At 53.0% G+C, this 26,171-nt stretch overlaps 3 protein-coding genes across 6 annotated transcripts; 2 read left to right on the top strand and 1 right to left on the bottom strand.

Moving 5' to 3' along the window:
* Positions 1-8,188, bottom strand: ADAMTS4 (ADAM metallopeptidase with thrombospondin type 1 motif 4). Its single transcript, XM_061400554.1, has 9 exons — positions 7,032-8,188; positions 5,601-5,924; positions 5,219-5,351; positions 4,479-4,649; positions 3,439-3,725; positions 3,146-3,332; positions 2,739-2,914; positions 1,646-1,821; positions 1-1,216 (listed from the first exon to the last, which is right to left on the bottom strand). Exons 1-9 carry the CDS (start codon positions 7,767-7,769, stop codon positions 784-786), a joined length of 2,625 nt encoding a protein of 874 aa, XP_061256538.1. The 5' UTR covers positions 7,770-8,188; the 3' UTR covers positions 1-783.
* NDUFS2 (NADH:ubiquinone oxidoreductase core subunit S2) lies at positions 7,255-21,122 on the top strand. 3 transcript variants are annotated; one of them, XM_061400568.1, is made up of 14 exons: positions 7,255-7,283; positions 12,511-12,617; positions 15,596-15,840; positions 17,313-17,433; positions 17,582-17,694; positions 18,116-18,190; positions 18,360-18,437; positions 18,561-18,646; positions 18,851-18,970; positions 19,654-19,783; positions 20,176-20,271; positions 20,442-20,525; positions 20,657-20,714; positions 20,904-21,122. In XM_061400568.1, the coding sequence occupies exons 1-14, from the start codon at positions 7,270-7,272 to the stop codon at positions 20,939-20,941; spliced, it is 1,365 nt and encodes a 454-aa protein (XP_061256552.1). In that variant the 5' UTR covers positions 7,255-7,269; the 3' UTR covers positions 20,942-21,122. The 3 variants fall into 3 exon arrangements, with proteins under 3 accessions (XP_061256552.1, XP_061256574.1, XP_061256563.1); XM_061400590.1 differs by lacking the exon at positions 7,255-7,283 and adding an exon at positions 11,557-11,717 and having other exon boundaries at positions 15,596-15,786; XM_061400579.1 differs by lacking the exon at positions 7,255-7,283 and adding an exon at positions 11,590-11,717.
* A 208-nt stretch (positions 21,123-21,330) lies between these two features.
* Positions 21,331-24,913, top strand: FCER1G (Fc epsilon receptor Ig). Of its 2 annotated transcripts, none has more exons than XM_061400652.1 (5): positions 21,331-21,824; positions 23,667-23,758; positions 23,921-23,953; positions 24,372-24,392; positions 24,558-24,913. In XM_061400652.1, the coding sequence occupies exons 1-5, from the start codon at positions 21,776-21,778 to the stop codon at positions 24,618-24,620; spliced, it is 258 nt and encodes an 85-aa protein (XP_061256636.1). In that variant the 5' UTR covers positions 21,331-21,775; the 3' UTR covers positions 24,621-24,913. The 2 variants fall into 2 exon arrangements, with proteins under 2 accessions (XP_061256636.1, XP_061256646.1); XM_061400662.1 differs by having other exon boundaries at positions 21,517-21,824; positions 23,927-23,953.
* Positions 24,914-26,171: the final 1,258 nt, after the last annotated feature.

Below are 26,171 nucleotides of genomic sequence, written 5' to 3'. Positions count from 1 at the left end.
TTGCCATTTGTTGAGCACTTACTGAGTGCTAGGCATTATGCTAGTTCTTTATTTACAGTATTTAATCCTTATAACAAATTTACAAAGGAGGTATTATTATCGTCAAATGAGGAAACTAACGTTCAGAGATGTGGAATCAGGGTGCAACCCACATCTGTCTGACTCCAAAAGGAGCACATAAATAGCAGAACTCAATTTATATTTAAAAAATATGATAATCCCTTACTCCCTGAAGGCCTATCCTACCCTTGACTCTTCCTTTCCGAGAAAATAAAATTCAAGGAGAGGAAAGCTGGGCAGGATGAACCACACACACGCACACACACACACACACACACACTTTGTCACACACACACACACACAGATCACATACACCTATCACCACCACCCTGGATTTCCTAGACAGGGTGAGAGCTAGGAAGGCAGGGGATCAGTTTCCCCAGGACCCTGACCCTCATCCCCATCCCTGGTGCTAAATAAAAGTGAATAAATACGAAATAAATACAACTGGGGCCCACCCTGCCTTCCCCCTCCCTCCTGTGACCAGCAGGGTAGAGGGGGCAGTTTAGATAGGGGACAATCTCCCAGCCCCTTCCATCCACCAGCCATCCAGGGCAGGAAACCCCGGCAGGGCCAGCCTGCTCGGTAGCGCGGGGAGGAGAGGCGGGGCTCACTAAGCCCCTCCCCCACGATGTCTCGGGGTGAGGCCGCTGCAGAGGTCTCTCGTTCACCCAGCTAAGTCCGAGGCCCCGGTGCCCAGAAAGGGCAGCCGGGACGGTGAGGTTATTTCCTGCCGGCCCAGGAGCGCCGCCGGAGGATCTCCAGAATCTGTGACTTGCGACGCAGCCAGTCCTGGGGAGTGGGGCGTGGCGTGGAGGGGACCGGTCGCGGTCGCGGCACGAAGAAGCTGTATCTGAGGCGGGCGTTCTGCGGGTTGCCAGCCACTAGGACCTGCAGCGTTAAGGGCTCAGCCAGGGGCCCGTGTCCTGACAGTGTCTCCGAGGCTGCAGTGGCCCCGCTGTAGCGCAGGCTGACGGCCCCGGGCAGTACCACGTCTGTGGGGGACGGGATCAGCGTGTATTCACCGTTGAGGGCATAGGAGCCATCGGGGAGCTTCAGGGCCAGGTAGAGGCTCCGGACGCTAGGGCTCCCCTGCTGTCGCACCAGGATGTGGGTGGCCCCAGCGGGGATGGTGACCACGTTGTTGTATCCGTACCTGTGTTCGAGTAGAGGAGAACTCAGCATTTCGGTGAACCCTCTCTGCCATTCTGAGCAGGGTTTGTACCATCACACGTGTGCAGCAGTTGTCTCCCCAGACCTTCCTGAGCTGTCCAGCCTAGATCTGAGCTATCTGCAGATGTGTCCTTCTCCCTCTTTGTGGGCCCTTACACCTGCCGCCCCTTCTTGAGGTACCCTTCTAAGCCCCCCTCCTTGGCACGCTCCAATCCCTACTCCCTCCAGGAGGGAGGTCGCCTCCTGGGGAAGCCTTCCCCAATGCCCACAGGGCCCTCATGGCAAGCCCAGGCTGACACTCTGGAGCAGGGGTCTGTTTGTGTCCCTTACTAGACTCCCAAGTCAGCTCTTTGAGAGGAGAAACAGTGTTGAGGATACCTTTATATCCCCAGGAAGGTGGAAGTGAACAAACCTGAATTTTTTGAAGGAGCCAGACTGCTTGCTGCAGCTGGAACCATCCCCACCACACACCATGCACTTGTCGAACTTCTTTTTGGAGCCAATGACGCGGTCACAGCCGGCATGGATGCAGCGGCCCTGGACACAGACTGAGGAGCTGTCCGGGGAACAGGGGGTCCCATCTGCCACCTGAGGAGAAGAGAGGGAGTGATGAAAGGGTCTTCCTAAATCAAAAGGCGTTGGTAAGCCAAACAAAAACCATATCCCATCAGGGAGGGGATGTGGATGGAATGCGGAAGGAACCCCAGGCTCTGTAACGGATGATAATCATAATGACAGTGATAAAAGCCACCATTTTCAGAAGCTCACACTGAGTTAGACACTGTGCTAAGTGCCATATAAATCTCACAACCACTATTTGAGGTTTGTAGAGATGGAACACTGAGGTTTAGAAAGATTAGGAGCTTGCTCAAAGGTTACACAGCTGGCAAGAGGAGATGCCAACACGGGAATTGCAGGTCTGAGTCCGAACACCAAGCCCTAAACTTTGGTGTAGTGTCCCAGCTAGACACTAGAGGGCAGTCAACAAGTAGGCATTCTCCCCAGAAGAGGGTGAAGGAGGCAAGACTGCTAGTCTAGTTCTTCCTTCTTCAGCTTCAGCCCAGGGCCCTATCACAGAGAGGGGCGGGGCAGGGCCATCACCCTCTCCAGGCCTGTTTAGTGGGGGACTGGCCCCCCATGAGCTCAGTGAGGCCACCACTGTAATTCAACAGAGCAGCCCATCCGATGGGGGTCAGAGCCATGCCCAAAAGGCCACAGGCTTCCATTCTCACCAAATGGAGCAGTGGAAGATGGGGAGAGGAAGACCGAGAAACCGATGGAAATGGGACAGGCTAGCACGTCCTGATGGACAACTTCTCCAGAGTCCAGGGCTGATTTTCCAAATACCCATAGACAGAGAAGTCTGAATGGAGCCCTGGGCTGGCCAGGCATGGCCGTGGGAACTCCAGCAATAGCGCTGTTTTGGATCTTGGCCATCAGAAAGCAGAGGGCCTCTGGGGGGGTGAGTGAGCACAGACAAGGCCCTGGAGCATTCTGGTCCTCACCCGTGGGTCCAGCACGTAATAGTAGCCCAGTGCCCGGGTCTGGCAGGTGAGTTTGCACTGGTCCCGGGGGGCCACACCAGTGTAGCGAGGAACCCAGTCCATGGGCCCGGGGAAGTTCTTGAAGAGGTCAGTGCGGTGGTTGTAGGCAGCACACTGCTCTTCGCGGAAGGTCAGTGCTGTAAGGTTAAAAATGGACAGTCAGAGCCCCTCTCCCTCACACTGCCCCACCAGCCTCCCATTAGCCTCTCACACCTTCTAGACAGCATGACAGCTCTCTACCCCACAGACTGCCTGTCACTCCCCTCAACAGCAGGACCCTTAACACTTCCTTGGTCCCTGAACTTAAGGGACAGTGCTTTCTGCTCTCCCAATGCTTTCCAAGGGGTTCCCTACCTCCCACTCCTCACCTGAGCCAGTTGGGCAGTCCTGGGTGTTGCAGGAACGGAAGCGGGTACGGCGGCCCTCACAGTACTTGCCACCATTCCGGGGGACGGGCCGTGTGCAGTCCCGGGAAGAGAACTGGACACCACCCCCACAGCTCCGAGAGCAGTCACCCCACGATCCCCAGGGACCCCAGCCACCAGCCTGTGGGACCTGCAGAAGGACAGAATGGAAGAGTGGGATCAATATACTCTCTTGGGCTCAGGGCCAGTCACCACTCCCCCAGGCCCTCTGCCCCACCCCTGCCCTTGGATCTCACATTGAAAGCCTGGAGCTGGTCCACATGGAGGCAGCGGCCACCCATACAAGCCTGTGCAGGCCCGCAAGGGGTACCGTCGGCCCAGGGTGAGTGCTTAGTCTGGCACATGGCATGGCCATTCAGATGGCCAGAGCACCAGAGGGCAGCACAGGGCGGCGGCAGCTGTGGACAATGGCGCGAGTCAGGCCCAAAGGTCAGCTGGCACTGGCGGTCAGCGTCGTAGTCCTTGCCGGGGAAGGTCACGGGCAGATGCAGAGGAGCCTCCGGCTTGTCTAGGAGACAGTGCCCTGGGAAAAGAGGCAGGGGCGTTATGAAGTCAGCAAGAGGTTGCAGAGGGGCCTGCTGGTCATCAGCTGAAATCTTGGGTTCCCGGGTGGCTGAGGGATCCTACAAATTCTAGTACTGGAAGAAGCTTTAAATAGCAGCTGTAATTTATTCGATGTTTATTTGATGAGCACTGACTAAATGCTTGACCAGCAATATGTGTTTAATCATGGCCAGCACCTGTGAGGCAGGTGCTATTTTACAGATTTTTTTTACAGATTTTACAGATTTTTACAGATCGGCTATGCAGAAGTGAAGTAACTTACAGTCACACATCTACACACATCAAAAAGTAGGATCAGGAGAGGAGCTCACAGCACTAGATTTTCCTACCTAGTCTAACCAAATACAGACTTCTTGATCTGCTTCTCATCAACAGCACTGTTCGATCATAGTCATACTGCTAAGTCTGCACACCTCAAGTGACAAGGCCTCCTTCACAACTGGCCCCTTCTGGTGTCAAACAGTTCTGGCCCTCAGAAGGTCAGTTCTAATTCTTTTGAGGCCAAAACTTGCCTCCTGTAGTTGTGCTATTCATCCTGAGAGGAAGTGGGAACCACATAAAGGCAGCAACGTTTCTCACCCCATCCCACATGTAGAGGAAGCATGTTGGAGAGAGTCAATTTGGCCCATGTGGGATACGACAGAAGAGGAAGTACTATGCAGGGGGCAGGAACTGTGTCCTGCACAGGGCGAGGGGAGTGCCATCTGCTTACCGAAGCCATTGTCTAGGAAGTCAGTGATGAAGCGGGCGCTGCAGGGGGACCAGGGCTCCTCGGGATCCACGTGAGCCATCACAGGAGCCATGACGTGGCGGGAGGTGCTCTCAGGCCCATTCAGACCAGTGCATTGCTTCGAGTTGTCATGGAGCATGCTGAAGACATGGCCTGTGGAGCAGAGGCCCTGTTAGTGGCCACGAATCCCATCCCTGGGCCCTCAGTGGGCTGCAGACCCATCAAAGCCTGGTTGCAGCTTTGGAGGATCAGATCCATTCCACATCTCCTTCTGCCCCCAGTGTCCTTCTGGTGCTCCAAGGGCTTCTCAGTGTGTAGCCCCCATCTCTCTGTCTCCCTTCCCCCCGATATATTCAGGGGCCCTCCCTACTCACTTTTCCTTACAGCCAACATTCCCAACCCTGATTCCATCCATTCTATCACTGACTCTTGTGAATAATCTCTCTCAACATTGTCCCACCTCCCCCTCCAAACACACACACACACACACACACACACCCAAGTTCACAGTAGATTTCTACACACTATCTCATTGAATAGAAAAATGTGTTTGTCTACATTCTGAGCAGAGAATGGTAGTGGCCCTGGACTGAGGCTTGGGGAGAAGGAAGAAAAACCTGGTGACCTCCACTTGTACGCTGGTGAGCGCACCGTTGTCTCACCTCACCCCTGATAGCCCTCTCACTCCTCATGCGTGCCCCATGACCCCACCGCCAGCTTACCCAGTTCATGAGCAGCGGTGAAAGCTGACTGCAGCCCATCGTCCTCCACAATGGCGCAGCTCCGGGCGGGGTCACACACGGTGCCCACGTCAGCCATGCCTAGAGTGTCACAGGTAGAAACTCCGCACAGGTCCTGTGGAGAGGGATCAGAGACACTGCATGAGGGAACAAGACAGCGGGGTGCGTTGAGCTGAGATCCAGATTAGTGGGGACCTGGGCACTTCGCCTTCGGCACTGTCGGGGCCAAGATGGCACTGGCAGTGTGGCTGGGGCCAGGCACCATGTCGAACTACCCCAGGGGCACCATTTACACTAGAGTCTGTGCAGCGGTGCTTCTTGGAGTTGTGCAGGGCGTTGCCTGAGGTGCTGCCCGGGGCCTCACCTGCCGGGTAAACAGAATGGCTGTGTCAAAGTGGCCAGGGTCCGCGTCGTCAGGGGTGTTGAGTCCTCGTTGCCAGGCACAGAAGCTGCGCAGGGTCTGAGCGGCACTGGGGCCCACTTGGGGCCCTTCCTCACCTGGCCCCAGAACCACTAGCCGAGTCACCACCAAGCTGACGGGGTTGCGGATGCTCGGGTGCTTGAAGGCCTTGGCCGCCGCTGCCATAACTGTCAGCAGGTAGCGCTTGAGCCCTGCACCATGGAATGCCGCCATCTTGTCATCTGCCACCACCAGAGTCTCCACAAATCTGCTCAGTGAGGCAAAGCGCTGCAGAGGAAAAGAGGGGAAGAGGATCCTGAAATAGCCTCCCAGACCCGTGGATAACTTCTCCCCTCCCTCACTTCCTAGGTCTGGAACTCAGCAGAGCCAGCTGGGCCTCACATATCCCATGGGATTCTTGACGGGTCTGGTGAGGCCTCTCCCCCGACAACTCCAAATCCCTGGGCTTTTGCGGTAACTCTGAGAAATCATCTGTTGGTTCTGAGAAGAGGAGGGGATAGGGAGGCCACGTCCCAGGGCTGTGTGGGCCCCTGAAGTGAAAACCAGTTGGGACGGCCTCTGGGAGGGACCATGGGGTCCTCCAGGCCCAAGTGTGGCTGGGGCCTGCAGGACTGGGGCTAGAGGGCTGGGCTGCAACGTGTCTGCCCTGTGTGGTTGGAGGAATAATTCAGTCAGCAGCTAGGGCCAGGGCCAGATCTCAGCGTGGCGGGTGCGGAGGGAGCGTCTGGTCTGGATTAAAGCTAGAGAGGGAGGGAGGGAGGAAGGGAAGAAGGGGGAGAGCGGGAGTGGGAGGGAGGAAAGGATGGAGCCTCAGGCAGCCTTACAGTCAGTCCGCAGTGTGGGAAGGACCGACCAGAACGGACTTCAGGGTGCCTTGCCTCCCTGTCCGCTCCTGCCCTAGTTGGTAGTTTGCCAGAACAATTCTGAAGACAGCATCAGAAGCCAGAGGCCAATCCCTCGGGCCTCAAACCTCATTCCTTTAGCTGGTGGTGGGGTGAAAGTCAAACTTGGGGCCCAGAAAAGAGTCAAGGCCAGGGGGCTGTTAGGAGGGCCTCACTGTTGGGGACTGTGCCAGCAGGATAGCCAGGGCCATAGCTACGCAGGGGCGGGATGGGGAGAGGCAGCAGTCACTCCCAGCACAGAGTCTCTGACCCACCTCTGGGAAGCACCCCTTGGGATCAGCGATCTGGCCAGAAGAAGGGTTGGGGCAGGGAGAAGCCAGAAGCTTCCCAGGGAAGGAGGCTAGTGGAAAAAGAAAAGGCAGGCAGAAGGGAGGGGAGCAGCAGACGGGCCAGAAGTGGAAGTGGGTGGAGAGAAGACGAATGGGGGTCAGTAGGACAGACACGGCAGGACACGGACTCCAGGACTGCCTACCTTAGCCCTTCGGGGGCTGGGGCTGGGTTTCCCAGGAGGAGCCTTGACGTTGCACATGGGGCCCTGGCCGCTGACAGGACTCTTCCGGCGTAGGATGTGAGCCCCAGGCCCCCCAGCGGAGTTAGGCGCGCCTCCCTCCAGGGGCTGGATGTGGAGTTCAGTCCCTCGGTACTGCAGCACCCCTAAAAGTGCTCCCCCGTCCCAGTGCAGAGATGCCACCGACTCCGGATCTCCGTTGATGGTGCCGGTGAGGTAGGTGCCTGGCTCCGCCCCACCTAGCAGCTCAGGCGCTCGGCCCAAGTATTGCACCGTCAGCCCCTCAACCTGCACGCCGGGGTCCTTCTCCAGCTCTAGCAGCAGCATCTCCCCAAAGGCTGGCAAGCGGTACAACAGCCTGGCAGGGGTGCCCAAACCAGGCAGGACGCTGCCGTTGAGCTTCTCTGGAAACACGATCTCCTCCTCCCGGGGGAGGGGGCTGGCCGGCCAGGCTGAGGGCAGGAGGGAGGCTAGCAGCAGCAGCCACACTAGCCTGGAGCCGGAGACGGGCACAGTGGGGAGCAGCAGGCGGGGTTGGATTCCCCACAGCCAGCCGTCCGCCAAGCCCCTCCCGGGATGCGAGTCCATGTGGGACATGGCACTGATGCTGTAGCTGGGAGGGACTGAGGCCATCTGGGCACCAAGTCCTCCCTGTCCCGGCTTCGAAAAGCTCCTCTCTGCAGCCTGGGGGCTCAGACTCATGCCAGGGTCAGAGGCAGAGTTTTCAGAGGGCCCGGGGACCTTCAGAGGAGTTGGAGAAAACTTGGCCCTTAGGCTTAGGAGAAGTGCCTAGTGGTCTGGTTCCTCCACACTCTCCTCCCACTCCCTCCTTCTCCTGGGTCTGTTTCTCCCTGCTTGTGTCTTCTGCAGCTTCTCTGGCTTCTCCCTCTGCTCTCTCAGACTCTCTCTGGCTTCGCTTCAATGCCTGTCCTCTCTCTCTGCCTCCTTCCGCCGTGTCTTTGTCTCTCCTTTTCTCTCTCCCGTGTCTATGTGTCTGTGGGTCTCTCTGTGAGTTCTTCCCAGCTTCTCTCCGCGCCAGCTCTTTTTAAGCATCCCCAGCTGCTACGATTGGCTGAGCTATAAGCCATTCAGCCCAGAGCTCTGGTGGCAGAACTCAGATGGGTGTCTCATTGCTTCCCAAAAATCCATTTGTTTTTCTTTAAAAAAAAAAAAAATGGGACTTGCCCAGTCCCAGTTGCTAGAGGGGACTCTCCCAGGCACTGGGCCAGCTGATGACATAGCCTTTTCCCAAACTCCGAAGTCGGCTCTCAGCTGTCTCACTCTCTTTGGTGGGGTAGGAAGTCAGGGAAAGGGCCTGACCAACACGCAAAGAAAGGATCAAAGTCCCAGGAGAATTCTTGCTCCCACTGTCTATCCTTTTCTCAGGGATCCTTCATGATGCTCTCTGTGCCTATAGGCTGGTTTCCAGGGCCAAGGGAAATGAGTGAGCTGCCAGGGAAAGAGGGTGGGGAACAGGTAAGGAAGTATCAAGAGGGCAGAACAAAGAAAGGAGGTGACTTGACACAGCTCAGGAACCAAGCAGTTGGAGAGAGTACAGGAGGCTGGAAGAAGGGACAGGCAAGGAGACAGTGATCAGGAAGAGTACTCCTCAAAGGCACGATGAGTCTGCCTAGAATGGGCACATGAAGCAGGCAGAGGCCACGGCAGACAGGATTAAGGACTTTTATAGAAGAAAGGCCCAGGGTGGCACCTCTGCTTCCCTTCTCTTTCCCTTAGGCTCCCCCTTCCTGAATTACCATTCCCCGCCCCCTCCATCGCCCAAACAGCCATTCCGCCTCCATTCCCCCCAGGGCTCCCCCTCCCCACTTCCTGGCTCCCCATTTCCCTGGCCCGGTTCCCAGGAGCTTCCCCCAGGCTCCGGGCCTAGCTCTTACCCACTCTCAACTGCCCTAACCCCTCCCCCAGCCTCAAGTCAGTCAACCCCCAGCACAGGAAAGACTTGTTTGCTCAGGATACACCCTGTGTCAGTCCATCAGAGGGAATCCCCACTTGGTTCCCTTTTTTTGGCCCCACTTTGTCCTAAGAACCCAATGTTTCCTGGAATACCTAGTAATCTTTATTTCTCATTCCCCACGGGGCAGGAGAGAGTGGATGCAGCATTGTGTATATAGGAAACTTAAGGCACTGAGAGAAACAGAAGCCCAGAGCCCAGGCCGGGGAGAGTGCTTGAGGAGGAAGAGGTAATGTTTGGGAAAGGAAACAAAATGATTCCCTTGGTTCGGGACTGGAGAGAACTCAGCAAAGGAGTCTTGGGGGTGGACTACCAAGGCAAGGAAGGAAAGGGGTCAGAAGTAGGGGCGATTTCTGCTCAGCCCGTGCTATGGCCACTCCTTTCCCCAGGATATCCCCAGGAAGGCGAGTGCAGTCAGCACTTTCCTTTCCCAGCGGTGGACCACCTGCCCCTACCCCCATGCCCCTATTCACTCTCTGCCTTGTCACCTCCTGTCCTCCACAGCACATCCGCTAGAACACTTCCTCTCCCCTTCCCTTCCTGCTCAGGTTGCTAATACCTGCCCTGGTGCCCATCGCTTCCTGTATCACCCACCAGCTTCTGACTGCCACACCCGCCTGTGGACCCACCACACACCCGGACCCTGGTCCTAAGTGGAGGGGGTTGATGTTGCAGGAGTCAGACAAAGGCTAGGAGACCAGAAGGGGCAGGGGCAAGAGGAGCTATCACCAGAGGGTTCTTACCACCCCTTTCTACCCCCATCTGAGACGAGGACAAAGGGGGTGACTAAGCAGTGAGAGACAAAGGGCCTTAGAGCCACAGCGGCAGTGTGTGAGTGTGTGGGGGGTGCTGGCAGCAGGCCGGAGGCACAAAAGATGCAGTGTCCTAGGCAGCCCCCCAGGATCCCTCACCCTAGCTCAAGTTGCCCCCAGGGCCAAGCAGCCCAGAGTCTATCCTGATTTCTCATCTATCCTGACACGCGTCTATGTGTGTGTGTGTGTGTGTGTGTGTGTGTGTGTGTGTGAGACTCAGTTGTGTCTGACTCTTTGCGACCCCTATGGACTCTAGCCTACCAGGCTCCTCTGTCCATGGAATTTTCCAGGCAAGAATACTGGAGTGGGTTGCCATGCCCTCCTTCAGGGCATCTTCCCGGCCCAGAGATGGAACCTGCATCTCCTGCATTGCAGGTGGATTCTTCACTGCTGTGCCACCAGGGAAATACCTCTTAGGCTGGATTAAGGCAAAAAAAAAAAAAAAAAAAAATGCAGTCCCCACCTCGTTCTCCCACACTATTACCACATTGACTGTGTTTCAGGGAGACAAGGCCCAGGGAGCCGAAGGGGAATGAAGGGGGCAGGGAGGCCCAGCCTCTGCCTGGCTCTTGGGGGCTGCCCAGTCTTTATCGTCAGTTCCCACAGCGTGGGATATGGCCCCACCCTTTGGTACAGTTCCCATTAGGTTAACTAGAAGTTTGCCTTTCCCCTCTTTATTTGAAGCTAAGAGTTACTTGTGTCTGCCACTCTCTTGGTCTGTCTGTCCCACCCTGCGGCACTGCTGGTGGGCTCTGGCCCAGGGACCTTCTCAGGGGGATATCTGGGGGAAAGCCTCTGTCCAGACCCCAAGTGGAAGGGATGTGCAAACTCAACGGGTGGCCCAGCTGGAGCTCAGCTTAGAGGCCAAGAGAACAGGAACCAGATCCAAGGCTGGGAAACTCCTCTTTGTCTGTACCGCACAGAATTGGGATCAGACTCCTATGGTACCACATTTCTATGCCATTGGCCACGGGAGAGGCCAGGTCAGAAACACATGAGGTAAAGGAGACTGACCAGGGATGGAAGTGGGATGCTAGGGATCACTAAGGGCATTTACCGAGTCTGTAATTCTGTAGGTTCTGGAAAGCTGGCAGATATCAGGGTCACCTACAGGGGACCTCCTCTCCTCCGCTAGGATGAGGCGACTCCTACACACCCCAGCAGCCTGTTCCAATGCTGGTGGCCTTGGCCTCCTCCTCTTTTTTTCCATTCAGGTTTGGCGGGAGTTCTCAGACCCGCCCAGTCCCACTTGGGCCCCTTTTCCCTAACCCATTTAGGCCATCTGGAAATTAGCTAGCTCCCTCTGCTCCAAATCTTTTGGATTTGGGGATAAGAAGGTAACTGGCAAAGCCTGGCGCTACCCTAGAAGGGCAGGACTACAGCAACAGAGCGGCGCAGGCAGAAAGTGGGGAAGGGTCTCCATGTCAGTGTGCGTCTGGGACCGGGCGGCAGGACACTTTCAAAGGCGAGCACGGGCAGCGCGGCGAGGCTGCGTGAGGGGAGCCGCTGCCAGCGGCAGCGGTGGCAAGTTTCTGTGGCTCAGCCTTTGAAGAGCCCGTCAGGAGCGGTGGGAAGCACGGTCCCCAGCCTCAGGTGTTTAAGCGAAAATGAAGCCGAGGCGCAGAACCCGGATGGTGTCAGGTTAGCGAGCGGCGACCCAGCCAGCTTGCAAAAGGGCGGGTGCGTGGCGCCGATACGCGGGAAGCCCGCAAGGAGGCGCGCTAGAGGCACTTCCGCCAGGTTCTCCTTCCAGCAGTGCACGGCGGGCAAGATGGCGGCGCTCAGGGCTCTGCGCCGCCTGCGGGGCGCCGCGGCCCAGGTGCTGCGGCCCGGGGCTGGGGTCCGACTGCCGATTCAGCCCAGCAGGTGAGACCAAGGGCGGCGCCCGTTGCGCCGTCTCCAGGGCTGGGGTTTCTCGAGTCTGGGAGCTCCACGGGCCCTATGACCCCCTAGGAAAGAATGACCCGGGCCCGTGACCCCTCTCCCTGGCCTGCTCTCTCGGGTTCCGGGATCCAGCGGTACCTGTTCTGGAGGAAGGAGGAAAGATTGTTTCAACTCCATCTGCCAGGGCTGAAATCATGTGGAGGGAGACGCTGCCCCTCAGCATTAGCGATATGTCACCCACCCCCCATACGCCCGGCTGCTCCTACCAGCCCCATAAGGGGTGGGGCGCGACTGGTGAAAAGTCTCCTTAGACGCTATGAAAGAAAAGGAAAACAACCCCGATGGACTTAAAGGAGGAACGTAAACCAAGAATCCCCGGGCCTCAGTGCATCCCTCTGGCCATACTTGAGCAGAGCCAAGGAGCGATCATGCCCCACCCCCCTTTTCTTACTCTTCGGTTGACCTTGAATAAACGCCTTTCTTGGATTCGTATTCACTAAGATGGGAACCATGAATATGACCATAAATTAAAGGACCTGGGATCCCTATCTTTGCATGCATAGGGTTGTTGGGTGAAGTGATTCCGGGAATGTTATTAGTAAGAACGGAACTTCTAGAGTTCCAGTTTGTTCTGCCAGAGTTACACAGCTCTGTCACGGACTTGGCATTGATGAATCCCAGACACGCTTCCCAGGGCCCATGTGAAAGTGAATGGGAACAGAGGATCCAAGCACTGTTCAGGCCTTTTGTCTAGGATTTGTCATTACCTCCCCAGGGGTGCTCGGCAGTGGCAGCCAGATGTGGAATGGGCAGAGCAGTATGGGGGTGCTGTCATGTACCCCACCAAGGAAACAGCCCACTGGAAACCTCCCCCTTGGAATGGTGAGTGCCCAGGGTCACTGTCCCAACCTATACACTTCCCTGGCCTACCCTGATTTCTGAGTGCTCTTGAGCTGTCTGTCTGAGGCAAAATTTAGCCCCCAACTCTTTTTGCTTGCAATAGTCTACTTGCAACTCACCACATATGATAATAATGATAATAGGAGGTATTTATCAAGTAGAATATTCCAACGGAAAAGAAAGAGGAGAGTCCAGACAACGCTTGAAGATCCCTACCATATTTATATATTTAGCTTCAGCTTTTTCCAGAGGTTTAATATATTTCGTGCTAAAGGAGTGTTTTCCCACTGGCACCCAAATGAAACCTTTCTAAATATGAAACTCCCCCCCCACCCCGTCATAAAACTAGCCCTTCTTGTGATTTTTAATTTTGATCAATGACTCCCTCATTTTCCTAATCCCTTAGGATTGAAACTTTTCAGTCACCTTTGGCTCTTTTTTCTTTCTTCCCCCCCATGTCTATTTTCAATATGTCACCAAACCATGCAGATTCTTTTGTAGTAATGTTTCACATCTGGTTATCTTGCCCTTTGTTGGTTTGGTTTATTTTATATTAGACCTTGATTATCTTGGGAATCTCTTTGATGGGTTCCTGCACTGATCTAGTTCCCCTTCAGCTGTCCTGTACAATTTCATCACCTTTATCTTCCCTAAACATTGTTTTATACTATGCCATTCATTCTTTTGCTCAAAAACCTTTAGAGGAACTTCCAGTTACCTTTCAGAAAACTTAACAGTAATAATAGCTGAGTGCTTATCATGTGCTGAGTGTTTTTTGTATGCGTTATTTTACTTGCTGCTGCTAAGTTGCTTCAGTCGTGTCCGACTCTGTGCGACCCCAGAGACAGCAGCCCACCCGGCTCCGCCATCCCTGGGACTCTCCAGGCAAGAACACTGGAGTGGGTTGCCATTTCCTTCACCAATGTAAGAAAGCAAAAAGTGAAAGTGAAGTCACTCAGTTGTGTCCAACTCCTAGCGACCCCATGGACCACAGCCCACCAGGCTCCCCGTCCATGGGATTTTCCAGGCAAGAGTACTGGAGTGGGGTGCCATTGCCTTCTCTGTTATTTTACTTAGTCATTACAATAACCCTATGAGAACCCCCAAAAGACAGCAAGGAAACGCACCCTATGAGAGTGATATTATCTCAGTTTTGAGGAAATCATGGTGTAGGGAAATTAAAAGGTGATCGAGGACACAGGTGGATTTGTACGTGGGTCTGTCTGACTCCAAAGCCCAGGGTGAAGAATTTTGGTTGCATAAGTAGAGTCTGGTTTCAGATCTCAACCCTCCATTTACTAGTGAATGAAGTACCTACTTTCATAGCGTTATTGTAAGGATTAAAAGATGCTAGTAACATAAACCACTCAGTGTAGTGATTGGCTTGTGCTCAGGCCTCCCTAAGCGTTTCTAATAATCCTGATAATTGAACCATATCCCCCACTGCCTGCCAACACTAATCTTCTGCCGCTTGGTAGATAAGAATTCCACAGATACTTACTTCCTTGTTTCTAAGATTTGACATATGTTCATTCCATAGCCTAGGATGCCTCTTCTCTCTTCATATCTGTATCATTCCCTGTATTTAAGAAGCAGCCTATATCTTGCCTCCACGAAGTCATCACAGACTTCTTTCCTTTCTTTAAATACTTAGCTAAACAATTTACCGGAGAAGGCAGTGGCAACCCATTCCAGTACTCTTGCCTGGGAAATCCCATGGACGGAGGAGTCTAGTGGGCTACAGTCCATGGGGTCGTAGGAGTCAGACATGACTGAGCGACTTCACTTTCACTTTTCACTTTTATGCATTTGAGAATGAAATGGCAACCCACTCCAGTGTACTTGCCTGGAGAATCTCAGGGACGAGGGAGCCTGGTGGGCTGCCGTCTGTGGGGTCACACAGAGTCAGACACAACTGATGCAACTTAGCAGCAGCAGCAGCAGCAGCAAGCAACTTACTTGGCAACTTGTAAATTTGACCTGTGTTACTAGTTTCTCATATGTACTTATTTCCCAAACTAAATAGTAAGCCTCTTGAGGGTACAAGCTGTCAATTAGTAGTGGTAAAAATGAAGTATTGCTCTTGCTCTTGCTAAGTCACTTAAGTCGTGTCCGACTCTGTGTGACCCCACAGACGGCAGCCCATCAGGCTCCCCCGTCCCTGGGATTCTCCAGGCAAGAACACTGGAGTGGGTTGCCATTTCCTTCTCCAATGCATGAAAGTGAGAAGTGAAAGTGAGGTTGCTCAGTCGTGTCCGACTCTTAGCGACCCCATGGACTGCAGCCCACCAGGCTTATCCATCCATGGGATTTTCCAGGCAAGAGTACTGGAGTGGGGTGCCATTGCCTTCTCCATAGTGACCCCATGGATTGCAGCCTAACAGGCTGCTCTGTCCATGGGATTTTCCAAGCAAGAGTACTGGAGTGGGGTGCCATATACATTTCCCAGTTAGTTGGACATTCAGCATACAGCTGGAGAGCAGTGTATCTTAGTGGTTAAGAGTGTGGAGTCTGAAGCTGCCCAGGCTGAGTTAAATCCTGACTCTGCCACTTACTGACTCGGGGGAATTCATTTATCCTTTCTGGCCTCAGTTTCTTCAGTAAGATAGTTACTAATAAGGTTGTTGAAATGATTAAATTAATTAAAATAAATAAAATGCTTAGAGTAGTGCCTGGCATATTATAGGGACTGTATAAATGTTATCTATCATTTTTTTTAAGGTATTCTGAGAGATGTGGAAAGAGTGAGGTTCATGGTCCCTCTCCCTCTCATCAGAAAGTTTAGGTCTCCTTCCCTTTTCCCCAGCTGATGGTGTTCTTCTTGGTTATGTTAAAGATTGGGAAATTAGCAGGATGTGGAATGGTGAGATGGAAAGTATACAGGGAGATGCGTTTCCTTGCTGTCTTTTGGGGGTTCTCAAAGGAATCACCATTTGGCTCAACTATTTCCCACTTCTCAGATGTGGACCCTCCAAAGGACACACTGGTGTCGAACCTGACCCTGAACTTTGGGCCCCAGCACCCAGCAGCCCATGGAGTCCTTCGGCTAGTGATGGAGCTGAGTGGGGAGATGGTGCGGAAGTGCGACCCCCACATCGGGCTGCTGCACCGGGGCACTGAGAAGCTCATTGAATACAAGACCTATCTGCAGGTGTGTGGGGCGAGGGGCACTGAGAAGCTCATTGAATACAAGACCTATCTGCAGGTGTGTGGGGCGAGCGGGGCCTGCCGACAGGACTGGGCATGCTTTAACCTGGGGCTTTGCCGGTTTGCTGGCCCAGAAGCCCAGAGAAGGAGGGTGTTGTGGGGGTTGGGAGGGAACCCTGTTTAGGTTATCAGGACAGTTTCGGTTGGGAGGATGGAGAGATGTGGCAGGGGATGCTGGGCTTGAATTATCTGGATTTGGTTTACCCAACAGAAAGGCTTTGGAGCCAGAGCTACACTCCTAACTCTTCTCTGGCTGACTTTTGGCTGGCCCCTTTACCTTTACTCCAGTGCCTCAGTTTCCCTGCCCTCATATCATGCTAGTACGTCAGAGCTGGCGTCCCTGGGGTCAGGGAAAGAGGAGAGCGACGTCAGCTCCCCAGGACTAACAGCTGATTCTTGTATCTTCCAGCTTTCTAAGTTTGTTTTCGAAATACTCAGTGAGTCAGAGTGACCGGGAGGGAGTTTGTGAGAGTTTGCTGTTTTTGGAGAACTCTGTGACCCAAATAGTGAGGGTCAGATTTGAAGAAACTGGATCCTGGGATAGGAATCTGAAGTTTTTCTTCTTACTGTCACGAAGAAAGCTCTTGATAACAGGATGATGGAGTTAGGATTTAGAACCAGCTGACTAGAATGTGATTCTCCCAAAGAGTCCCGGCAATGATGGTTTCTGGTCCTCTGGTAACTGTCCACAGAGTTAACCCCTGTAGCTTTATCCCACGTCACAGTGACATCAGGGCAAGAACTGGCTGTTCCAAAGAGAGGCGCCTTAGCTCCTCCTCCTTCCTGGAAACTGAAGTAAACAGCTGGGACTTAGCTTTCTTGGTATTGTGCGGATGAGTCCTGTCTCTTTCCATCCTTGCTCTTCCTTAACTTCCTCCTAAGATTACCTTTCCCCGTCAGTATCTTGGATAGACTGTTCTTGGACAGAGGTGTCGCCTGGCCCGGAAGACAAGCTTGGCAGGGGTGTGCTGCAGCCAGCTCATACTGGCTCGCAGGAACAGATTGTTAAATTTTCAGTTCTGTGGGCCAGTTGTTAAACACAGCTATCATTAAAAATTAAATTATGCTAGCTTGCAGGTTAAGATACTAAAAATCAAGGTAAGAAGTATGACAGTCCCCGATTCTGTTACTTTGCTGCATTCCTCTGTGCCATGCTCTCTGGGCGTTTGCTTTTGTGGCATCTGTGTAGTGGCAGTACTGCATGGTGGTGTGGTACCCTGCCCAGTGCTGTCTGTTCAGTTACGTAGCGTTGGTAGTCAAAAATGGGACCTTGTAGGAGTATTTTTACCATGGAAATTGGCAAACCCGACAGATCAGGGTCCCCCCCCCCACACCCCCTCCACCGCTTCTGAGATTGGGAAGACTTATATAGCACTGACCTCTGATGCCCACTGAGAACAATGCTTCTAGCAGCCAGACTGAGGGTTCCTCGGCCTGTTAGATGTGACCCAGATTTCTCCCTCTTCCCAGGCCCTTCCATACTTTGACCGGCTGGACTATGTATCCATGATGTGTAATGAACAGGCCTACTCACTGGCCGTGGAGAAGCTGCTCAACATCCAGCCTCCTCCTCGTGCACAATGGATCCGAGGTGTGCCCCAGCCCCTTCTTCCCGTGGCCCACTGTGAGGATCGCATAGATCCCACCCCCCGTCTCAGGAGCACTGAGCCCAGAACTGTTCTGTCAGCCTGGATCCCTGGCTCCTGTATCCATCTCTTCCTGTCTTCACCTTTCTACAGTGCTATTTGGAGAAATCACTCGACTTTTGAACCACATCATGGCTGTGACCACACATGCCCTGGACATTGGGGCTATGACCCCTTTCTTCTGGATGTTTGAAGAAAGGGAGAAGGTATGAGGAGGCGGAAAGGATGGGAAAAGGGGAGGAGGTACCTGAGATGGAGCAGGAATGAAGGATGTGAGAATAAAAGGAACGCGAACATTTATGGGGAGAAGGTGTATTTAATCTGGGTTTTATATATATATGTATTTTAAGTTTTTGTTATGTATTTTTATTTATTTAGCTGCATGGGGTCTTAGTTGTGGCATGGGACTAGTTCCCTGACGAGGAATCGAACCCAGGTCCCCTGCCTTGGGAGCACAGAATCTTAGCCACTTTTTCACCAGGGAATCCCCTGGGTTATATTTTTAAGGAGCTTTGTGTTGTGAAGTGTCGGTTGGGCCCCAGAAGGCTGGAGGCGGGGGAGTAAACCACCATGGTGTTGGACTTAGGGACCCAGGACTTTGTCACTAACTCAGTGTGTCCCGTCAAGATGTTCGAGTTCTACGAGCGCGTGTCTGGGGCTCGGATGCATGCTGCTTACGTCCGGCCAGGAGGTGTGCACCAGGTGAGCCGGTTCCCCTGGCGGCCTCAAGGGCCAGCCCTTGCTTGTATCCTTCGTGGCCACTGGGGGGCAGCACTTCGGATGGAAGCGCCAACCCTATGCCTCCGAGGCAGAGCTGGCTCTCCCTAGCAGAGCCTCCGTACTCATTGTTGATCCTCCGTTTGTTTTCTAGGACCTACCCCTTGGGCTTATGGATGACATTTATGAGTTTTCCAAGAACTTTTCTCTTCGGATTGACGAGCTGGAGGAGGTAAGAATCCCTTTTCCCCCCAGGAAGGGTGCGTGGGGTTTTAGTCCCCAGTTGTAAAGAAATACAGAGGTATCTGAGGAGTGTCTTGAATAGTGTTCATACAGCAGTTTTCTTGATCAACAGATGCTGACCAACAATAGGATCTGGCGAAATCGGACAGTCGACATTGGGATTGTAACAGCAGAAGACGCACTGAACTATGGTTTTAGGTGGGAGGAATAAGGCTTCTCTCTTTAGGGGTGGGTGGGTTCCAGATTAATATCTTGGCTTCAGCTGTGGCACCTTCCTTGCCAGGCTGACTTTCTATCCCATGCCCAGAGTGTGCGGGCGGGAGAGGGGAGCCTGAGGAAGAGAGCATGCCTCCTTTCTTGGTCTGTGGACAGTGGCCCTTGACTCTTTTGCACTCGCTGCAGTGGGGTGATGCTCCGGGGCTCGGGTATCCAGTGGGACCTGCGGAAGACCCAGCCCTACGATGTCTACGACCAGGTGGAGTTTGATGTGCCTATTGGCTCTCGAGGGGACTGCTATGATAGGTAAGGCCCAAATCCTTTCTTAGCCCATTGTCCCCCTGGTTTTTTCCCTGTCTAAAACCTTTCTCTTAGCTACTTTCTTTTTTCTCATACTTTATAGTATCTATTAGAACACCTGTGTGTATTAAATTAGGTTGCTTTTTAAAGTACTTTCACATATGTGGCATCTTATTTTACCCTTACATTCTCCTTATGTCTTGGATAGAACTAGTTTTGGCCGCATCTTATAGCTGAAAAAGCTGAAGCATAAAAGTTAGAGATTAGCCTGGGACTGTTCTGTCAGTAATGCTTGAGACTAGAAGCCTCCTGATACAGTGCTCTTTCCACTAGATTCCAAGCTTCAAATTCCACTGCTCTTTACTGACCCCAAGAAGAGTTTGCTACTGTTTTCCTTTTGAGTCAATTTGACTCTCACCTCCAAAAAAATGTTTAATAAGAGAGTAGCTAAAGAGGGAAATACTACAGGACATAGCCTGAGAAAACTAGGAGAGGATTTGGGAAAGGGTCCAGTGCTGAAATCAGAAGACTAGGTTTTATATAGGTGCCCAGGCCAAGCAGAGATGCCGTACTAGGGGAGTGAAGAAAGTTACCTGCACTGTTCGGTTCAGCCCAGCGCGTTCTCCCAGCCTCACATCCAATCCTCTGGCTGCTTGTCTCTTGTTCTTAGTCCGTCTCATCTCCTTCAGATACCTGTGTCGGGTGGAGGAGATGCGCCAGTCCATTCGAATCATCTCACAGTGTCTGAACAAGATGCCTCCTGGGGAGATCAAGGTTGATGATGCCAAAGTGTCTCCACCAAAACGAGCAGAAATGAAGGTTGGCTCGTTGTTATTCAGTTGCCCAGTTGTGTCCAACTCTTCGTGACCCCACAGGCTGCAGCACACCAGCCTCCCTGTCCCTCATCATCTTCCGAAGTTTGCCCAAGTTGGCTACAGGGATAGAAAAAAGCGGGGGTGATGAGGGGCAGTGACTGGGGAGGAGTGTCTTTGGATTAAATCCCAGTTTTCAGTTTTCCTTTTTCAAAGAATTCTCTGTGTAAGATTGTTAACCTCCAATACTCTCCTCTCTTCTTTCTGTATCTTCTCTGCTCACTGACTTACATGGGGGATTTTAGACTCCCTGGGGATAGAGATTATGTTCTGTGTGTGCAAAGGCCTGCCATACAGTTTGGATCCGGCTTACGGATGCGGCCTTGTTCCTTTCTCCAGACGTCTATGGAGTCACTGATCCATCACTTTAAGCTGTACACTGAGGGCTACCAAGTCCCCCCAGGAGCCACATACACAGCCATCGAGGCGCCCAAGGTGAGGCGGGCAGGGGGAGAGACTGTGTGCAGTGGGCGACTGGAGACAGATGTGCAATTAAACTCTCGTTCATCAGTGAAAGAGAGGACATGAGGGTGAATAGAAAGGATTTTACTGGCAGAGAAAAGTGTTCTTCCCGTTAATGAAGGCAGGCAACCTTCTTCGGACAGGGAGAGTTTGGCGTGTACCTGGTGTCTGATGGTAGCAGCCGCCCTTACCGATGCAAGATCAAGGCTCCTGGTTTTGCTCACCTGGTAAGAGCCAGCCTCAGTGATTCTAACTCTTCATACGTGAATCCAGTAATGGTTGAGATCTTTATGAACTTTCATTCCTTCTCCTCCACCTTGCTTCTCTTGCCTAATACTTGCTGTCTTAATCTCTCCAGGCTGGTCTGGACAAGATGTCTAAGGGACACATGTTGGCGGACGTCGTTGCCATCATAGGTACAAGGCCTGTTGTGTAGTGGAGGGGTTCTAGTCAAGGGGCTTTGGAACTCTGATGGGAACAGAAACCAAACACCTCTGTTTAATAGACTGCAGGCATAGACTCAGATCCTCAGTCTCCTGGGCACTGTAGGGACTGCTAGATCCTTGGTAACATCACTTTTTTTTCTCCTTGCCCTGACCTCCTAGGTACCCAAGATATTGTGTTTGGAGAAGTAGACCGGTGAGCGGGGGAACAGCGTTGGATCTCCCTGCCCTCTGTGCAGCCTCTCCATCATTGCAAATGGGCCTGTGCGTGCGTGCGTGTGTGTGTACACGTCCATGAATGCTTAGCTGTCAGGCTTTCTGTGCATGTACTAGAAAAGGAGAAATCACAATAAATTAGCCACGTCTGGCCCCACACCCAAATTTCTGGTTTGTCTTTCCCAGTGTCTTACCGTCTTTCACTTTAAAGAGAAACTTAGGGCGTTTGTCAACCATCTACTTCTCTGTTAGACTCAGTCCTTGGCAGTTTTTCCTGTTCATCTCCACCCCCGTTTCTGACTCTTGTTCCACTTCTCCATTCCCCGTTTCCTCTTTTCCCCTCACTTGCCCCCCCTTGCCCAAACCTTGCTGCCCACACTAATTGATAAACTCCTCAAGTCAAGCCTGGGTACAGAGTTCCAGATGGGAGAGAAGGGTTATCATGGGGTCTTAGAGAATCTTGAGGGGCAGTTTATCACCATTCTGTCTCTGGACAGGGCTGGAGTGAGAAGGTGGGTTTAGATAGCCTTTCTTAGATAGCCTTTCCCAAGCACAGGCGTCCCCTCTTTCCATGGTGACAGGGGCTTGGTCACTGAAGGACGGAGGCACGAGAGTTCAGATCTCCTAGCTCCCTTCCTTAGTTGGCCCTTCCGGGAGCTGCTCGTTTTCTCTTGCAGGAAGGGGAAGGGGCCAGAGCTCGGAGGAAGGCGTGGCAGGAAGGGGGGAACTCTGTGGTCAGGGAGCTGCTCACAGCACAGCTGCGCAGTGCCGGCAGAGCGTCAGATCCCCAGCTCCCAGCCCCTCAGCCCCTGGCCAGGATGATCCCAGCAGTGCTCCTGCTCTTACTCCTTTTGGTTGAACAAGCAGGTGAGAGGGTTTGATGAGGGACGGGGAGCTGGGCTCCAGGGTGGGAACCGAGGGCATGTGTCTGAGGGACAAGGCGGGAACAGACGGATGGAGGCTGGCATGGGGCAGGTGGACACAGAGACCCTGAGGCTGGTCCCATCCCGTCCCCATCAGGGCACAGGAATTGTTCCCTCTTGTCCCCTTCTTATTTTTTCAGGGCTAATACACCATAAGGCTTCAGTTTGGCAGAGGAGTGGTTCTATGACGTGAAAAGCTGGTCCGGGGGAAAGCTTCCATTTCCCATGATGAGCGTTTTCTGTGGGGTGCATTTGGTCTTGTCCATTGGGAACTGATCTCTAGCTGGTTAAATAACAATTATAAAGCCCCCTTTAGGAAGGCAGGGGGCTGTCCTTGTGTTTAGGGGTGAGGCAAGGATAGTTAAACACAATTGCTGCCTCTAAGGGGTTTTCAGTAAGGCACAGCTGAAATGAGCGCAGGCAGCACACGATGCTCAGGTCTAGAGAGCTGGGAGCATCAGCTGAGAAATACTGAGGCAGAAAAGGAAGGTCTCTGTAGTTCTGAGGTTCCATCATTCTCTGACCTCTTCTTGCTCTCTTGGAGTTGTCTGTTTTTTTAAGACAGGATGGTCACAGCTGGGGTTCGGGGAGGAAGAGGTTAGTGAAACTTAAAGGGAAGTGGGGAAATTAAAAAAGATGGAGTGGGATGGACTTCCACCAGCCCAGCTGTGAAGGTGGAGGGAAGGTCTAAGTGAGGGACCAGTCCGCTGCCATAAGATGAGGCAGTAGGGCCACTGAGGCATAAAAGAGAGGGCGCAAGCTTTAAAAGTGGAAAACCTGGGTTTAAATTCAAGTTCTGTCACTTAACTCTGTGGCCCTGAAGAATTACTTTCCTTGGCCTCGGTTTCGTCATCTACAAAATGGCGATGATGTTTCCGTCGAGGGGTAGTTTTGAGATTTATGCAACACTGTGTGAAAGAACATCACACCATAAAGCGCGCTTAACTGGCATATCACATGCTCACGAGCTCTTCTGATAGGGGTCGGAGCTGATAGAGGCTGGAGCTCAGACGTTATTTGATTTTTTTCATTGCACAAAACTTCCTCTCTCGGTGGCCGAGAGTGAGTAACAGGGCAGAGTACCCGGAGCCGGAATCCATACTGCTCGTAGTCGTCCCCTTGAGCCTGGGCCGAGACACTCACTCAACCTTATGTGTAGAGCCGTCGGTATCCATAAGGCCAAGGAAAGCAGGCACCTTGTTTTTATGTATTTAAGTGTCTCAGGATGAGGGTGGTGAGGGGGGAAAGCAGTGTGGCTGAGGCTAGATGACCAATAATAGAGTGATTGCCTTCCCTCCCTTCCTCAGCTCACATCCTTCCTGTCCAGCCCTCAGCCACAGGTCACAGGACTTAGCAAAGACACCCCTGTGGTTTCTTTGCTGAAATTTGTCACTGCCTCCCCTCACTTTACCCCTCTGGGCTGAGGTTTTCAGCCCAGTGAACACAAATGGGTCCCTTGAGGGCTATGAAGTGCTCAGTGGTGCCTGAGGAACCCACAGTGCTAAAAAGTTGGTTGGGGGCTAAAAGGGGAAGGCTCTCAACTCTCAGAGACTATAAGTTGCATCACAATGAACCCCTTCACACTCCTGTCCTACCCCTACCCTAGGGTGAGGGAGAAAACTGAGAGGTAAGAGAAACAGGAATCCAGAGAGGAAGATGAAGTTGCCTCCCCTGGAGGGTGCTCCTTCAGGCCCCGTCCGACCTCCCAGAGCCCTTCCCTTCTCTTCTCTGAGCACCAGATCTCCCCCGCTGCCCCTGACCTGATGCGTGTGCTCTCTGCCTTCAGCGGCCCTGGGAGAGCCTCAGCTCTGCTATATCCTGGATGCCATCCTGTTTCTGTATGGCATTGTCCTCACCCTGCTCTACTGCCGACTCAAGGTAAGGCAGGGGCAGGGTGGGCTGAGGGCTGGAAGGAGAAGTGGGAGGTTGGTGGCAGCATGGCTTCAAGGCAAGGGGGAAAGGGGGTTTGAAGTTCCCCCATGAAGTCTGGAGGGGGAGCTGGGCCAACTAACTTCACCTTTGCTAATGACTTTCCTCCAGTTGCAGGTGCGAAAGGCAGCTACAGCCAGTGAGGTATGAACCCACCCTCAAAGGGGTGTCAACAATTTTTCAGACTCAGCCCTTCTAGGGTTTTAGCCTTGGGGTCTGTGGTCTCTGGGGCGGGGCATGGGACTCAGGTGCTGATCTGTTTAGCCTCAGAGACCCCCTCCCACCTCATCCTACCTACCCTGCCAGCTAGCCAAGTCACAAGTAAAATATTCAGCAGGCAACGAGGAAGAGTCAAGTGTAGACTGACAATGAGTACATGAGAGAGTTGAATGTTGTGTATGTATGTGTGTTGGTAGTGTTATGGGCAAATGTGCGTTCATGCCCCAGAGTGGCCTGAGGGAACCAGTCACCTCTGGCCAAGTACCTCCCTGGGAGAGCAAGATGTTGAGGGGTCCTGTGGGACATGTTGGTCTCTAATGCTTTGCCCCTTTTGCCTCTACAGAAATCAGATGGCATTTACACGGTAAGTGAACCTGCCTCCCCGCACCACCTGGACTCCCTGTCCAGGAAGTCAGCAGAAGAGGGTGGGCTTTTGAGTGACCTTTGGAAGGGGTGGAGCCTGCGGGGGTGGCTAGGAAGCCCAGTGATGGGCTCAAGCTCCTGACTGTCCTTTGACCTCTATCTCCAGGGCCTGAGCACCCGGACCCAGGAGACTTATGAGACCCTGAAGCATGAGAAACCACCACAATAGCTTTAGAACAGATGCCCTTTGTCACTTCCTTCAAACGCTGTCCTCCCAGCCCTTGTGGTTGGCATCACATACGCCTCCCCACCATAAATGCCAGTTGACCCTACCCCTGTAATGACCTTCTGCCCCTCATTAATAATCACCAGTGATTCCTCCTCGTCAAAGACCTCAGATGCTCTTCACTGATGTCTATATTCTAGTCTCACCCCTCTGTGCCACCCTTCCCCTCTCCCCCACCCCCACCCCTACTAAACAGTGGGAAGGGACTAACATCAATAAAGACACCATAGACTGGACTCCATTCATTCATTCATTTAAGATTTATTCAGCCTCTACTAGCCTAGGCTGGATACTGAAGATACCATTTCGAGTAAGGCAAACTCGGTTCCTGACCTGCCAGAGCTCGTAGTCTAATAGACTTCAGGGTTGTTTTACTTGATTGAGGGATGAATGCTGACTGTGACTGGGGGAATGAAGAAACTCCTGACCCCCAGGTTCTCTAACATGGAGCTGGAGCAAGGAGTAGTGTGTTGGGAGTCTAGGCACATTCAGAACAGTCAAACCCAAGAAATGACTTTCTCACCCAGCATGGCCCTCCGTGCCTGACAACGGGAACAAGGTTGGATTGCAGGCAAGCCTGGCTGTCCAACCCCCGATAGTCACCAACCCAGATCAGAGTGGGCTACAGGGAGCAGGGTAAGCACATCTCATAATACACATGCATATGGGCATTAGCAGAGCTGGAAAGCCAAACGTGCAGAAGGGATGGTGTGACAAACGCGTGTGAGACTCCCAATGGAGGGTTTAATGGAAGATGTTTTCTGTGGATTCTGGGGTAAGACGGACCTCAGGGGGCCAGGTTGGAGGTGGAGGAGGGTAAGGCAAAGGGGAGGGCTCCCTAGGTAGCACGGTGGTAAAGAATCCACCTGCTAAAGCAGGAGGCACAGGGATCTGGATTTGATCTCTGGCCCAGGAAGATGCCGTGGGGGAGGAGATGACAACGCACTCAAGTGTTCTTGCCCGAAAAATCCCATGGACAGAGGAGCCTGGAAGGCTACAGTTCAAGGGGTCACAGAGTCGGACACAACTGAGCATGTGAGCAAATAAGGCAAAAGGGAACAAGTCGGGTCCGGGTAGGAGGCCAGCTCCTCTGAGGGCACGGGTGGGTGGTGAAGGGGTGCCCCTTGTCAGTGCCGGTCCTGTTTCTAGGCAGGACTCTGTGGCAGTATCTGAGTCCCATCTGATGTCAGCCCTACCTCTGATCCCGCAGGCCTGTGCAAATGGGTCCAGGTCTCCAGGCTTACCCCCATTTCCCCCTACCTCCACCCCGTGCTGGGCAGCACTTTGCACTGCATGGTGACTGACACTTTTCAGTGTTTCCAGCTTGTACCATTTGATCCACTCTTTAGCCCTGTGAGGAAATTCAAGCTCTTTGAAGTTAATTAACCTGTCCAAGGTCATCTTGCAAGTGAGGGACAGATCTCTGTCCCTGCATGTTTTACCACATGTTGGGGGGTGGGGGGGAAACGATACTGAGAAAGAAAGGGGAAGAAA

Source organism: Bos javanicus, chromosome 3 (assembly GCF_032452875.1).
Source record: "Bos javanicus breed banteng chromosome 3, ARS-OSU_banteng_1.0, whole genome shotgun sequence".
Lineage (NCBI taxonomy): Eukaryota > Metazoa > Chordata > Mammalia > Artiodactyla > Bovidae > Bos > Bos javanicus.
The sequence above is the reverse complement of the archived record's forward strand: the minus strand, read 5'-3'. Positions and strand labels throughout refer to the sequence as shown.